The following is a 14,953-nucleotide window of genomic DNA, read 5'->3' as shown; positions in this document are numbered from 1 at the left end:
CTAACTATTCGACCAAACGTGACTAATTTGTTATGTTATTTTTTCTTTTATGCTAGTAAGTATACGTTGAATATAACAAAGTGTACATGTACAAGTTAAACAATTTATTTATTTATTTTTTCAAAAGTTATTACATATTTAACTGTTACATTTAGCGCAATATCAATAATTAAGATATCGCCTTATTGACAAAAAGAATATCAATTTTCGTCATATTTTCAAAGCTACGTACATGTATGTAGAAAATAATTATTTTAAATTAAAAATTAATCTCACATGTTAGATTAACTAAATAAAGAAGTACAATTTACCATAAAGTTTCGAGCATTAATATTACTTTTATGGTAAATAATTATTATGAATATTGAATGAATTAAGATAGTCGTAATGAAAAAGATAGTAACATGGACGGCGAAGGTTCATATACTAAATATTATACTTTGAAATAATTAAATATTTTTTTCTTTAATTATTTACATAAATTAAAAAATGATTATAAGTTTTTAAACTAAATAAACTCAAGCAATTTTGTTACTCAAATTCAATTTTGCAAAAAATAATTTAATCTTCCTATATATTTATTTTCCCATCATTATTAAACTCATTTGATTAGATACAAAATCTATAAAATTTTATTTTAAAAAATGATATAATAAGTATTGCAAAGACATATGTCCATTTTTTTATTTACATGCATATGAAATTGATATATATATATATATGTAAGTTTTTTAAATGAAGATCAATGTTTTAAATTTTTTTATAAGTTTTATAAAATTGAGTAACATATTTATTTAGATGGATATATAAATAGATGATTATATTTATTTTACAAAGTTATATTGTAACGCCCGGAAATTTGAAAAAAAAAATTATTATTTTATTATTAATTATTTTTATTAGGTTTTTTTTTTATAAAAAAAAAACGCTACGTCAACAGCCACGTCAGCGACCCAGTCAGCAGTCCTGCCAACCAGGACCTGCCACGTGGTAAAACCAGGTCGACCGGGGACGGACCACGTTGGCGATCCGCGTACACGCGATCGGACTGCCAGAATCAAGCGGGCGCACGGACGGCCCAGAGGCAATCGCACGAACGGCACAGATTCAATAAAAAACGGACGGCCCAGATTAAATCAAAATGGACGACTAAGATCAAAAGGCAAAAGGGTATAAATAGAACCCCCACACCTGACCACAAAAACCCTAGCCGTCTGCCCTCGCCGGAGAAGATGAACTAGACGCCGGAGAAGCCGGCCGCCGCCACCCGCCGCCGCACCGGGGAGATTTTCGACCGCCGATCGAGGTAAATTTCATACATCCGACTCGTTTTTCCATGCTGATTTCTCATGTGGCCAAATCGGAGCCAAAATCCCGGCCAAACGGCCGAAAAACACGGCCGAAACCCAGCGGCGTCGCCGCGCCCCTCCTCGATTTTTGCCTCCGATGAGACCCTTCCCGGCCTCCGTTTGATGCAATTTTTATATCACTGTGATCACCATTCTTTTCTCTACAGGTTGATCGGAGATGAATCACCAAAACACGAACCTCACCGGAGAGCACCGCCGCTGGTAAGCTTCGGTTTTTCGTAATTTTTTGGCCCCCCGAGGGCCCTAGGGTTGTTTTATCGTAAGGACCGATGCAAGTGTGACCGAATTCGGCCGAAAACAGCCAACCCGAGGCGAATCGCCGTCGCCGAAGCACGGCGGAGCCGCCGTGCCGGAATTGCGATATTGGCCAAAAAGGGGCCCTGGGCCTAATTTGGGATTTTTTGGAACACGTGTAGGTACCAGTAGTGTGTTTCAGTTCCCCGGAAAAAATTTAAGGAAAATCAGGGACAGCCTATAGGCGCACTGTGAAGCCGTGTTCGGACCCCGAAACGAGTAAGGACCCCTCACCCTATTTCCTATCACGGTATTAAAGTTCAATAATGATAAAACGACATTTCTTGAATCAACGAATGTGTGAAATTGCTTAAGGTCGCTAATGGAGCCCGAGTCTAGTGTGTTTGTCGGTTAACTGTTAGTTGGCCTATTTTACAGTTTTAAATGCAGTATGAGGTTTGATGTTTTCATTTTATAGTTTCGTGTGCATATTTTACTATTTTATTGATTATGAGTTGAATGACTGAGATACCGATGCTGTATGTTGTCTGTTTGGCATAAATTACTGTTTTGCTTGTTTGTATGTGAATTGATGATGCTGACTGAGGAAAAGGAGAATGAAAGATTATGTAGATTGATAATTGTATAATGTGGTCAGCTTGATTAGATATCCTGGGAGATGGTGGACGGACCGGGTCCGTAGGGAACCCTACCGGGATTGTGGTCTCTCATACCGGACGGGGTATGGAGACCTTATGTGTTTTGGCGCCCATACCGGACGGGGTATAGGGACGGCCCTGGAATCGGATTTCAAGTGTTAAGGATTAACGGGTAGCGGGACCCCTATGGATCCCCATGGATACTAGTGGGCTGGTAAATGAGGAAAATATGTTGTGTAATGATTGAATTACAAAAGGCGTGATAAGTATTATGTTATACAGTTTATATAATTTCATGATGATGATAATGTTATTGCTTTCGTATGTTGTTTTATGAATTTCACCGAGGTAAGTGGATGGTAAAGGATTTATTATTGATAAAAAGATTTGTTGTAAATTATGCTCTATTGGTTTTTTTGTGTTTTCTACCCAACTTTACCTCCGTGATGGTGATATATCATGATGTCCTTACTGGACTAGTGTAGCTCATTCCTTATTTAATCATTTCAGATCAGGAAGACATTGTTCCGAGCCCATTCCGCAGGAGGACGACGAAGTGGACGCCTAAAGACTCCATAGTCACATTCGTAGCTTTTACTTTCAAGTTTTTCCTTTAGTTAGTTTGATCTTTTATATTTTGTGAGCACGTTTTTTGTTTTAGTGTAAGGGATATTAATCGAATTTTTTTGACTTCGCTTCCGCATTTGATATTTTTAATACACATTTCATTTTAAATTTTCGGGGTCGTTACATATATACTGAGTGTCGAAATTATAAATATTTTATTTATAATATATACATTAATAAATATTTTTTTATAAATTAAAATCTTAAATAATTAAATCAAAATTTTAAAAATAAATTATCTTATTTTTTACTTAATTTATCATAATTTAAGTAATTAAATAAATTTATTTCATAAAAAAATTAATTAATTAATTAGAAACAATCAATATAAGTCATATATTTTATAGTAAATAATATTATTAAAATTTGAATAATAAATTATTCCCGAAGATACTAATATATTTATTTTTATGTATACTCAATCAATAAAATTATAAATTTATATCTATCTTATACATAAAAAAATATAAAATTATTTATTCATTCCGTAACTATATAATATTTTACGAATTATTTTTTTTTTACAAATATATAAATAAATAATTAAGAATTGTAAACATTAATCAAAATTTTAAATTACTATTTAAACATAACTAACTTAACAATAAATATAAAATAATATTATAAATATATAATATTAAATATTTATTAATAAAAATTTATTCATTTTACCTATAATTAAAAATAAAAATAAAAATTTTCTTAATAATATATATTTAAAAGCCGGTCTGGTATATGTTTTTGATTTTCTAATTTTCTATTCATCATCACCATATATTTTATCAATGGCGAATTTTTTACCTAACCCAAGAGGGTGGAGACAAGTTAGCAGGTAACCTTCCATCTGTAATTAAGCTAGACGAGTTGAATTGAAAGATCAAATCCATGACGAAGAAACGAGAGGCTGAGAAAGCGAGTACGGAGTCAAATAGAGAAGGCGTTACAGCAGTAAATGTAAATGAGGATGAGGATGAGCAGGTCAATGTCAGATTTGGTAGATATAAAGTTTTTTCTGTCAACTCATCCAATCTCTCTCTTCTAATTGGTTCTTCTCTCTTTCCCCAGCCGATAACTCTCTCTCTCTCTACCTCTGTATTTCTGTTCAACATTCAAATTTTCACTTCTTGATTTTCTTAACTATAAATTGCCTAAGTGATTCTGATCATGGCTTCGACGATATTTAATGCTCCTTACAAAGTTCCAGCACTCAAGGGATTTGACCGCAACAACTACGTTGGTCTTAGGCCGACTTCAACTTTGAATTTCAGTTACGCTCCGTCGACGGCCAAGTTGCCTCATCGGGGTGCTTTTGTCGTTAGAGCGAGCCAGACCGGCGATGGACCCGCCAAGAAGCTAGGGATGACCGATGCCGAATGCGAAGCCGCTGTTGTCGCGGGGAATATTCCCGAAGCGCCTCCCGTGCCGCCTAAGCCCGCGGCTCCGGCTGGGACTCCCGTGATTCAACCGATTGTGAGTGTTTCCATTCAAACTTGCTGCTTATCTGATCAAAATTGGTATCTACCTGATAAAAGGAAAACACGAAAGAAGTGGGGGGTTTAGAGAATTGTGACTGTCTATTAACTGAAACTAAGATTGAATTATAAGCTCAAAAGATGTGAAGTTACTTTTGATGAATACGTGCTGCTTCTCTCTCTCCGTGTACTTTGACCTCTTCTTTTGAACTTCCTTTCTTCTAGCTCCTCCATTCCTTTTCACTTTCTCTTTCCCTTTCCTCGTTCTTCTTAACTTTCTTGGCGGCTGGATTGGAGCTGGAATGCAACTGTCCTTGTATCAGCAGCGTATGCACATAGTCTTGATGAGGATGCTTTGTGCCTTTTTCTTGAACATCCTTTGGGAACCTCTTTAGTTATAGTTTGAAATTCATTTTCTCGACTTCCTTGAAATTTGGTGAGTGAATTTATACATAAATTGATGTCCCTCTTTGGTTGAATTGAGCGATAGTGCCTAATATATTGTTTCAGTAACTTGAAATTGTCAAACTCGTGATATGTTGGTTGGTTTGAAGTATTTCGCATTTACACTTTCTTTACATTATCTAATTGTTGTTCGCAACAAGCTTTTGTTCTATATATGTAGAAATCCGTACGGTAATTTGAAGTCTGATTGACATGTTCTTTGAAATGATGGGTTGCTGCTGGTTCACGATGGTTCTGAACTTGTTCATTGATGTCGGTTTTTTGTAGTCACTTAATCGACGTCCTCGTCGAAATCGTAAATCCCCTGCATTGAGAGCATCGTTCCAGGAAACAAATTTATCACCCACAAACTTTGTATATCCACTCTTTATTCATGAAGGTTGGTTGTCTTTTAGACATTTCTTATTAGTTATGTTTTCTCATAACATTAATTCATTTCTCGTTCTCTCCCTTTCACCTCTTCCCTTCTCCCTTCCCCTATATGTAACGTATCTTAACTGACATGACACATTTTTGAGACTTGCAGGTGAGGAGGACACACCAATTGGTGCCATGCCAGGATGTTATCGGCTTGGATGGAGACATGGACTTGTGGAAGAGGTGATTATATGAGCAACCTAAATAGTTTGGACTTTTGTGACTATATTAATGTTGCTTGCAACTAAAAAGTTTAGATTGGCCTATTTTCATTTGAAGTGTTTATCATAGATCCTATAGTCATCCTTATTGATTCCGCATGCATTTTTAAATGTACTTCATCTATGAATTGCATAACACGCTATGGATGACAATCTTTCGACCAGGTAGCAAAGGCTCGTGATGTTGGTGTCAACAGCATTGTGCTTTTTCCGAAAGTTCCTGATGCTTTGAAGGTTTTCAATTCCTTCCCTGAATTTATTATTTCTTTAGTGCATTTAGTAAATGTAAATGATTTCATTTGTTTTACTTTCTAGTCTCCCGCCGGAGATGAGGCTTTTAATGACAATGGTTTGGTGCCTCGAACAATACGGCTGCTAAAGGACAAATTCCCTGATCTTGTAAGTCAAAATGGTAGATTTGTTAGGTTGTATCTTCAAGGTGTTGGAATTTGGCAACCTTTTGATCGTTTTCTTTTTACTTTCATCAGGTTATCTACACAGATGTTGCTTTAGATCCATATTCATCTGATGGGCATGATGGTATTGTCAGAGAAGATGGTGAGACACAGATCTTTTACACTTATTTCTGCTATTGTCTTGAAAAGAAAGTAGCGGAAGAATCTTATGAAATTTTCTATTTGTTTGATCATTGAAGAAAAAAAAATGTCAATCCCTGCTTAGCTTAAAGCAGGAATGCTAAATCACACTTTTATTTATTCAAATCAAGAATGATGTGATGTAAGAGAGGGTGAATTGAGGCTCTGTTTGTGCAAAGGCAAGGGTAAAGAAATAATTCTTGTGCTCACTCCCCTCTCCATCCTTCGCTCTGTTTGGAAAGAGCATAAAAAAAGAGCTTCTGACGGGTGGTTATAGATTTGGTTTCTTGCCTATCATTAGCCTTTTGATATGAGAGCATCCTCTTGGTGCCTTATCGCTTTGTTCTTGAGGGATGGAGATAATATCTCGAACACATTTCATTCTTTGATTCTGTTAAGAAGGTTATCCAATCTAGTGCTTCCATGTGTGAACTAGGTTGACAAAAATCTTATTTTGGCATCTATTTTGCTTCATACAGATGCCTGACCTCCAAGTCATCAATCTGGACTTTCCCATTGCTCTACATGGCGGTCTGATTTTGAGTCTTTTGTGTAAAATGTATTTGCTCTTTCCTGAAACACATAGTGGAGTGAGATCAAGACATAAGAGTATTATCAAAATGTGCCATGGCAAAGACCTCAGTACTTGTTGTGGAATGTATTACTCTGTCAAGGAAGATGCAACAATTATTCAAAATAAAAGAAAAATAAACATCAGAAAACTTGCTTTATTGAACTCCATTTGTCTAAAATTTGTTTATGTTTTGGCCAATGATCTGCCTTTTGGTGGAAAAAAAATTCTTGATGGGGTTGTTCTCTGCATATCAGATAATTTTGCATGATTGTAGATTTATATGTACTCATTGCTACATATATCTCTTTAATTGTAGGAGTTATTATGAATGATGAGACGGTGTTTCAATTATGTAAACAAGCTGTTTCCCAGGTATGCTGATCTTCTGAAAATTATATTTGAAAATTAGATCAAGTAAATCGGTGACCGTGTCTTGTAACTGTGGAGATTTTAGGTTTTATATGTGTAAAGTTCACTTAACTTAAACAAACTGTTTGCTTCTCCATGTTAAAACCTGTGGAGCTACTCTGTCCCTGAGTTTTTGATTGATAGTGACAGAGAGGTTTAGGGTTCTAGTGACTGAATTGAATTGGCTAATGGACATGTTACTTTGATGTTATAGTGGGAATACCTATACGCAAAACTCATTGTTTGAAGATTTTTAATATTTATTATTAGGTCTTGTTGATGAGTTTTCGTGTTCATTTGATTTTTTTATTTTTCATTCTTTTGGTGCTATGACCTCCCACAGGCCCGAGCTGGAGCTGATGTTGTCAGTCCTAGTGACATGATGGACGGTCGCGTAGGAGCTATTCGTGCTGCTCTTGATGCTGAAGGCTTTCAGCATGTTTCCATCATGTCATATACTGCAAAGTAATGATTTTATGCTTTTAACTTTTCTACACAATATTTTGTTCTATGCTGGAATTTACTTGGATATATTTTTCCTTTGTAGCAATAACAATAATGCATATAAACCATGTTGTTAATTTCATGTATTTCTTTGCTAAGAAGTTTCACCTACACAAATACATGCTGCTGCAATTGTTGCCTGAGAATTGTTTGCTACGTCAAATGCTATAAAAGAATCAATTCTAGGATGGCGAAAAGCAATTTGGATTAAGCATTTCCTTCTCCGATGTCACTAACTACCACTTTGTTTTCCTGTTGACCACATATCTTTTTTCAAGGAACTGTGGTATTCTTATCTCGTGCCCTGTATCTCTTTTCTGTTTGATCATATATGTCTACTGAAGTTTTTAACACTGGGTGGAATGGTCTTACTGTATATACAATCCTATTTTACTATCTGCCAATCACTCTTTATAACATGTAACCCTATGTCAAAAGGTATGCAAGTGCATTTTATGGTCCTTTCCGTGAAGCCCTGGACTCAAATCCACGTTTTGGAGACAAAAAAACGTAGGTGTTCACTAACCTCTTTGTTAAATGGTTATTTATTTTACTGTTTCAACACTCTTGTATTTAATTTTGGCTTGTTAAACAAAAGTTATCAGATGAACCCAGCAAACTACAGAGAGGCTTTGGTTGAGGCCCGTGAAGATGAAGCTGAAGGAGCTGATATACTTTTGGTAAGTTTCAGTTTTCTTTTTTGATCCTTCAGGATAACTTTGTGTACTACTAAAAGAAGTGGAAACCCCTCTTTGGGTCACAGGTCAAACCTGGTCTTCCTTATTTGGATATCATAAGGCTTCTCAGGGAAAAGTCCCCTCTGCCAATTGCTGCCTATCAGGTATGCCTAAAATTTCTTCACCTAGTTCCAATTGCAAACCTAGAGTCTTTTCATCTCCATATCCATGTTCAACTCAAGATTCTGTTGAGAGAACAGGAAAAATAGAAGATTTAATACTAATGAACTGAACCAACAGTTGATTGTCATGCAATAAAAGACTGATACAAACATGATAGTTACTGTTTTAACATCAGAATGCAAGAAAAAGTTGATATGACCATCATTCATACTTACTGTTTAACATCAGGTTTAGACACAGGCACAAATAACTCTTCTAGCACACCTCATTGTCAGGTGGAATTCTGGTCCTATAGATAGTGAAGTATCATAATTCAATCTTCTGGCTATAGTCTCTTGTTTCTAACAGATGATGGGAACTAAAGCTAATAGAATGTGTCTACTCTCATCCATGGGAGCCAAAGCTTGCAAAATAAAACCTTTATTTGGTTGGACGAATATTTTCTTTTTTGAGATCACCTCTCTTCTCTTTCCATCCACACCTGGTGTGAATCACAGGATTGACCTTGTCCCTTTTGTTCCAATTACAATATCCTCTGGCACAAAAACAAAGAAGGAAACTTTGTCTACTAATTAGCAGGAAGGTGATTTGAATAATATGGAGAAATATTTTATTTTTGAAAAAGTCTGATTAAATACACATTTTAAATTTTAGGATCAGTTCCTTGTATGTAAAGGATCTGTTATCCATGTTAATGAGAAAAAGGAAGCTTGTCAAACAGTAGTGGAATGGAATTGGGGTTTCCTTAAGATGTAACTAGCCAAAAACATCATAAGCTGTTTGAATTCAGTTTGATCGAAACTTGGTTCAAACTAAATCAAAATTGAACTTGTGTAAACTTTGAGAATGAGAAAATATTCATCTTGAGCCTGGAGGTGTTCGACATAGAAATTCACCAGTGCATTCATTTATTTAAAATGATTTGTGTATTTTATTGATATAATATGTAATACATTTATCAATATTTTACGTTGATACTATAATATATAATTATTTAGATTAAAATTTTATATAATTTTTTAATTATTTATTTTATTTGTAAAATATTGGAAAGTTCAAACTTATTCAAGCCAGTCCATGTTCGAACTTGACTCTTTACAAAGTTTTTTCTTGAATTGTACTTTAACTCTATATTCCCTTAAACAACTCTATTAAAATTGGAATCAAGCTTCAAACCAAACTCGAACTTGACTCTTTACAAAAAATTTTCTTGAATTGTGCTTTAACTCTATATTCCCTTAAACAACTCTATTAAAATTGGAATCAAGCTTCAATTTTACTTGAGAAAATAAAACACAAAAATGTACATATTCGGATTGGCTGATTGCGACTCTTGTTTCTGGTGCATGTCTCTTTTTGTTTTCTTGGGTGATCTTTGTGTTTGTTTGAATATGTTTGTTTGTTAGTTAATACTTCCATTTCTGAAACTGTTCTGCTGTGCCCCCACATTTACTGTGTTCTCTATTTTGAATTTAGTTTGACTTCATGGATTCAGGTTTCTGGTGAGTACTCAATGATCAAGGCTGGTGGAGTTTTGAAAATGATCGACGAGGAACGAGTGATGATGGAATCATTGATGTGTCTGCGCCGTGCTGGTGCTGACATCATACTAACTTATTTTGCTCTTCAGGCTGCTAGATGTTTATGTGGAGAGAAAAGGTGAAATTTCCATACAAAAAAGAAGCTAGGGATTGTTAGTCAGAAAGCTGAGAACTTAGTTTTTGTATGTATGGTTCGTGATTGGAATTCTTAACACATCAATACACAGACCATCCTTCTCTTCTCATGAAAGATAGTTGTATCGGAAGAGTATGGTTATGCGTAACAAAGAATTTTGTAATAAAGATATTCGATTCTTTGTAACAAGAATAGGTATAAACAAAATTGTGGTTGGGTGCAGCATTAGAACATGACAGTTGGAACGGATGCTTTATTCCATTGTTCGTAAGTAGTGGCGTGACGAGCTGCAATCGCCAACCTACTGCTTAAATGGAAGAGTCGCCTACAATTACAAATATTGTAGAGCAAAATGCTATTGCAAGTAGCGAAAGGTTGCAATCTCATTTCCGAAGCTGATATTCGATTTGGATCCTGGAACTAATGTCTTGATTCTCCATTTTCAAAATTGATGTTTTTGATTGAGTATATTCTCTTATTTAATTGTTAGAATTCAATTCCTGCATGTGTAAAAATTAGTCTTGATTTATATATTTAATGTGTGTACTCAGAAAAAAAAAAAATAAAGGGAGGCCAGTATATAAAGTATTTTAACATTGAATAATGTTATAGGTTACAATTGAATGAGAGAGCAGAGAGTTACAGAACTATTTAACGTGAATTAATATGTTAACCATGTTCGTTTAGGTATCTTTCTGCAAGAGTTGCATGAACAGCAGCACCCACAGGCAAAGCATGTTCGTCAATCATAAAATATGGGGAATGGCCGGCGTGAATGGATCCCAGAGTCTCGTTCCTTACACCAATATAGTAGAATGCGGCGGGGACTTGTTCGGCATAAAAGGAGAAGTCCTCTGCACCCATCATCGGTTGAACCACTCTAAAATTTGTTGGACCCAACAACTGTGTAGCCACCTTTTTAACATGTTCATACATGTTTTCATCATTCATGGTGGGTGGATAAATGGCATACTCCTTATCAAAGAAGTCAACTGTTGCCGAACATCTGAAAACCCTAGCTTGCTCCACAATCACCTATTGATTGATTCGTCAAACTCAAATATATATATATATATATGTGCGTGTGTGTACATGGAGAATTACGAAAACATCAGCAACCCACCTCTTGTATTCTTCGCAGAAGTAGATTGAAGCTTGTGCTGGAAAAAGCCCTAAACGTACCACCAATAATGACTGTATCCGGCATGGTATCAAGACTGTTTCCCCCGTCGAATGAAGTCACAGACACGACCTACATTCATAGAATCAATTAGGAATATATTTTAAAACAAGTGAAAGAAAGAGATTGAGGGGAGGAGGTGGGAGAGACCTGGGAGTCCAAGGGATTAGCTTCACGAGAGACGATGCCCTGTAAGCTAATCACAGCGGCGGAGGCAGCCAAAAGGGGATCAACAGAGCGATTAGGGTTTCCATTGATTACAGCTCTGAAGAAGCCGCAACCAGCAAGTAAAGGACCGGGTCTTGAACCAATAACACCTGTAGGGTGTTCGTGGGATACGTGAACTGCAAATATAGCTTCAATATCATCTAAAGCACCGTCTCTAATCATTCTCTTTGCACCATTTCCTGCTTCCTCTGCCGGCTGAAACAACAGTATCACCGTCCCCTACGATACATCACTGATTCAGATTATTAAAAGAATCAACCTGAAATTTCTAAATCTATACATACGCGCATAAAAAACAATCAACCCATCAGCACGCTGCTCCAAGAATCATAGAAGTTTCCGAGACAAAAATTTAAATTTTTAAATGGGAAGGGAGATAGATGATTCTACTCCCATTCCCATCAAACTTTTATTAAAAATAATTTATATATATATATATATGGAGGAATCTGGCAAAGTAGCTCACATGTCTATATATATATATATATATATATATACACACACACACACACATAATTAGGCCTGTATATTAGGTGAGAATTCAAATATAGCAGAGCCCACAAAATGGACAATAATATTTATGATGAAGGCCTAACTTACAGGTTTGCTTTTACCAATTGGGCATGTTTCCAACTACCTGAAACGTTAAAGCTTTATGCAGGACTATACATCGATGTATGTATGTATGTATGCATGTATCTATGAACGTATATGTATACGCGGAAAACGACAAGGTGTTTACTAATTTGGTAATTGGAATCTACAGCACGGAGCTATTTAATTACGGTGAAGTTTCTTAATTTAATATATCACACGTGTGATCGGTACCAATAATTTTCAAATTAAAAATTATGATAAATTAAAATAATTTTAATTAATAAAATAAAATTAGAATTAATTGAATTTTTAGGGAAAAAGTGGTAAATTGAAAGGGACTAAACATGTAAACAAAGACAATAAGAATATATTATACACATGTAAATTGGATACACCACATGTCCATATTATATTTCCTGTGGGTCTTCCCCACATGCTAATTTAGTGCTTCTACTTGTTTCTGTAAATCTTTTTATTATTTCAAAAATTTAAGGTAAATTTATATATTTTATTAATTAAATGTATATATATATATATATATTGGGACCATTGATGTGGAAAAATGAGAATACCCTTTTTCTTTTTTGGGTTAAGATGGACAGAATCAACTAAAGATTAATAAATAAGGCTTTTATAGTTATACCCTATTTATAGATACAAGAGAAAATATATATATATATATGTATATATATATATATGCAAAGACCTGTAGACATCTATAAATATAAAAGCAAAGTATTTTGATTCTATATGCAAATATGTTGCATTTTTTAATAAAGAGAAAGTAATGGTTATAAACTATTGTTTTTTATACTAAGTAATTTAGGTAGGAGAGAAATACCTTCAAAAGGTGCTGGCGAGATTTGAGAATGGCGGCGGCGCCGAGGAGCATGGCGACGTGGGCGTCGTGACCACAAGCATGCATTTTCCCTCTCACTTTGCTCTTATGTTCCCATTCCACTGCTTCCTGCCAACATAATTATTAAATCATTATTGTTATTTTATAATTGTTCTCTGACATTTATAATCGTCTCAAAATCACCTGAATCTTTTTTTCTTAAATCAGTCTCTCCTCGAAACTTGAACTCTGATCAACTCTCATACTTCGAAACTTACAGATCAACCAACACAGACAAAGTAAAGAAAAATAAATACATATATACTTCCCACGTACTCGCATCGACATGTTGTATATCTATATATACTTACACAGCCCATCAGATGATCTTTCAAAATAAATGAGGAGAAGAAATAAATTAAAAGGAGTAATTAAGAAGAAAGGTACCTGTATAGGGAGAGCATCCATATCAGCTCTGACAGCGACAAAAGGTGGGCCTCCCGTTCCAACCCATGCCCGAATACCCGTTTTCGCCAACGGGTACTTGTACTCTATCCCCAACCTTTCTAACTCCGTTCGTACAAGCTTGCTCGTCTCGAACTCCTCGAAAGCCAGCTCTGGGTTCTCATGGATCCTCCTCCTAACCCCCGTCAACCACTTGACGTTGTCCGGCCTCCTCGCAAGCTCCAGCACCGCCCTCGAACAATCCCCGGACCAAACTTCACAGTCCGAGTACCCGACCCATGTTGTCCTCGACTGGTTTTTTCTAGTCTGCTTCGCGTAGCTGATACCCACGTCGAACAACGACGATACGTCGTCGTTTAGGGAAACTTTAGTGGTGGTTATGGCGTTAGCCAGAAGGGAGACTAATAGGGAAAAAATTATAACTGGTAGTGAGAGGTCATAATTCATGTTTACCGAGAAGGAGGGTGAGCAGTTGCAGAGGAAAAAGAAAGAGAGAGTGAAGAAGAAGAAGAAGAAGAAGAAGAAGAAGAAGAAGGGAGAAATTAAAAAGGAAATATGTCACGTGGAGATAAACAGTAGAGAGAGAAAATAGGGCACGTGTGGAACAAATGTAATAATAGAGTGGCTGACTAATAGCCTGTCTATTCAGACTAGTCGGTGGGTCCCACCACTTTCAAGAGAAAAACAGCTTGACACTCTGCTTTGATAAATGACCCGCCTTTAATTTTATTTTTACATCCAATTAATTATTTTTTTTAATCTCATTAATTATTTTTAATTACAAATAAATAAAATTTTGGTTTAACATTAATTTCACCATTTAATTAAATATGTTTATTTACAAAAAATAAAATAAAAATAAAATTCAGTAAATAAATACAATCAAATATTATAAATATATTTTATCTTCTGTTTTACTAAAATGCATTTTTTTAGTTGTCTTTATTGACTTTTTTTTATTCTTTATTTTAAAAAAATATACATAAAAAATAAAATTATGGTTGGCATAATCTTACATTAATATGCATATTAATGACTAAATTTAATTATTAATTAATTAAAGTATTAAGGGATTTAATTAGTGAATAATAGAGTGGTAGTGGGTTAAGATTTGGAGGAACTTTCATATTTTATTTTCATAATCTAATCTAAGAATGCTTCTTATAATCTCACTCACTCACTCACTCACTCACTATTTATTTAATTTTGGGTAATTAATTAAGGCCCCACTTTATTTGACTATTTGATGCCCTTTCCTCCTCTTTCAAATTATTCTTCTTCATACTTAAGAGGATATTTTTAAAGTATATATATATAAATACTACCATAAATTTTATTAATTATAAATTCATATTTATAAAAAACAAATATTTTTAAAATAAAAAAAAATTCGACCCAAAATAAGATTTCAAGAATAAAAAATTTAAAATAAATGAAATTATTTTGACGGTTTAATTTAAATTGACAACTTCCCTTTCGATTCCACAACTCAACACATTCGAATTCCCTTTTGGTCAAATATTTGGCTTTGGACATGGCAATTGAAAGTTGTGGGCGCAAA

The 14,953-nt window shown here is 34.9% G+C and overlaps 2 protein-coding genes across 2 annotated transcripts; one reads left to right on the top strand and one right to left on the bottom strand.

The window, feature by feature from the left end:
* Positions 1-3,690: 3,690 nt before the first annotated feature.
* HEMB2 (Aldolase superfamily protein) lies at positions 3,691-10,549 on the top strand. The gene is made up of 12 exons (XM_022040803.2): positions 3,691-4,360; positions 5,095-5,206; positions 5,354-5,427; positions 5,631-5,699; positions 5,781-5,864; positions 5,954-6,023; positions 6,952-7,007; positions 7,387-7,508; positions 7,986-8,057; positions 8,146-8,227; positions 8,311-8,388; positions 9,903-10,549. The coding sequence occupies exons 1-12, from the start codon at positions 4,055-4,057 to the stop codon at positions 10,068-10,070; spliced, it is 1,293 nt and encodes a 430-aa protein (XP_021896495.1). The 5' UTR covers positions 3,691-4,054; the 3' UTR covers positions 10,071-10,549.
* A 114-nt stretch (positions 10,550-10,663) lies between these two features.
* On the bottom strand, positions 10,664-13,910 carry ILL6 (IAA-amino acid hydrolase ILR1-like 6). Its single transcript, XM_022040801.2, has 5 exons — positions 13,375-13,910; positions 12,931-13,056; positions 11,415-11,711; positions 11,208-11,336; positions 10,664-11,119 (listed from the first exon to the last, which is right to left on the bottom strand). The coding sequence occupies exons 1-5, from the start codon at positions 13,837-13,839 to the stop codon at positions 10,754-10,756; spliced, it is 1,383 nt and encodes a 460-aa protein (XP_021896493.1). The 5' UTR covers positions 13,840-13,910; the 3' UTR covers positions 10,664-10,753.
* Between the last annotated feature and the right edge of the window lie 1,043 nt (positions 13,911-14,953).

Source organism: Carica papaya, chromosome 1 (assembly GCF_054855325.1).
Source record: "Carica papaya isolate Zhongbai chromosome 1, ASM5485532v1, whole genome shotgun sequence".
Taxonomy (NCBI): Eukaryota; Viridiplantae; Streptophyta; class Magnoliopsida; order Brassicales; family Caricaceae; genus Carica; species Carica papaya.
This window is presented reverse-complemented; position numbering and strand designations above follow the sequence as displayed.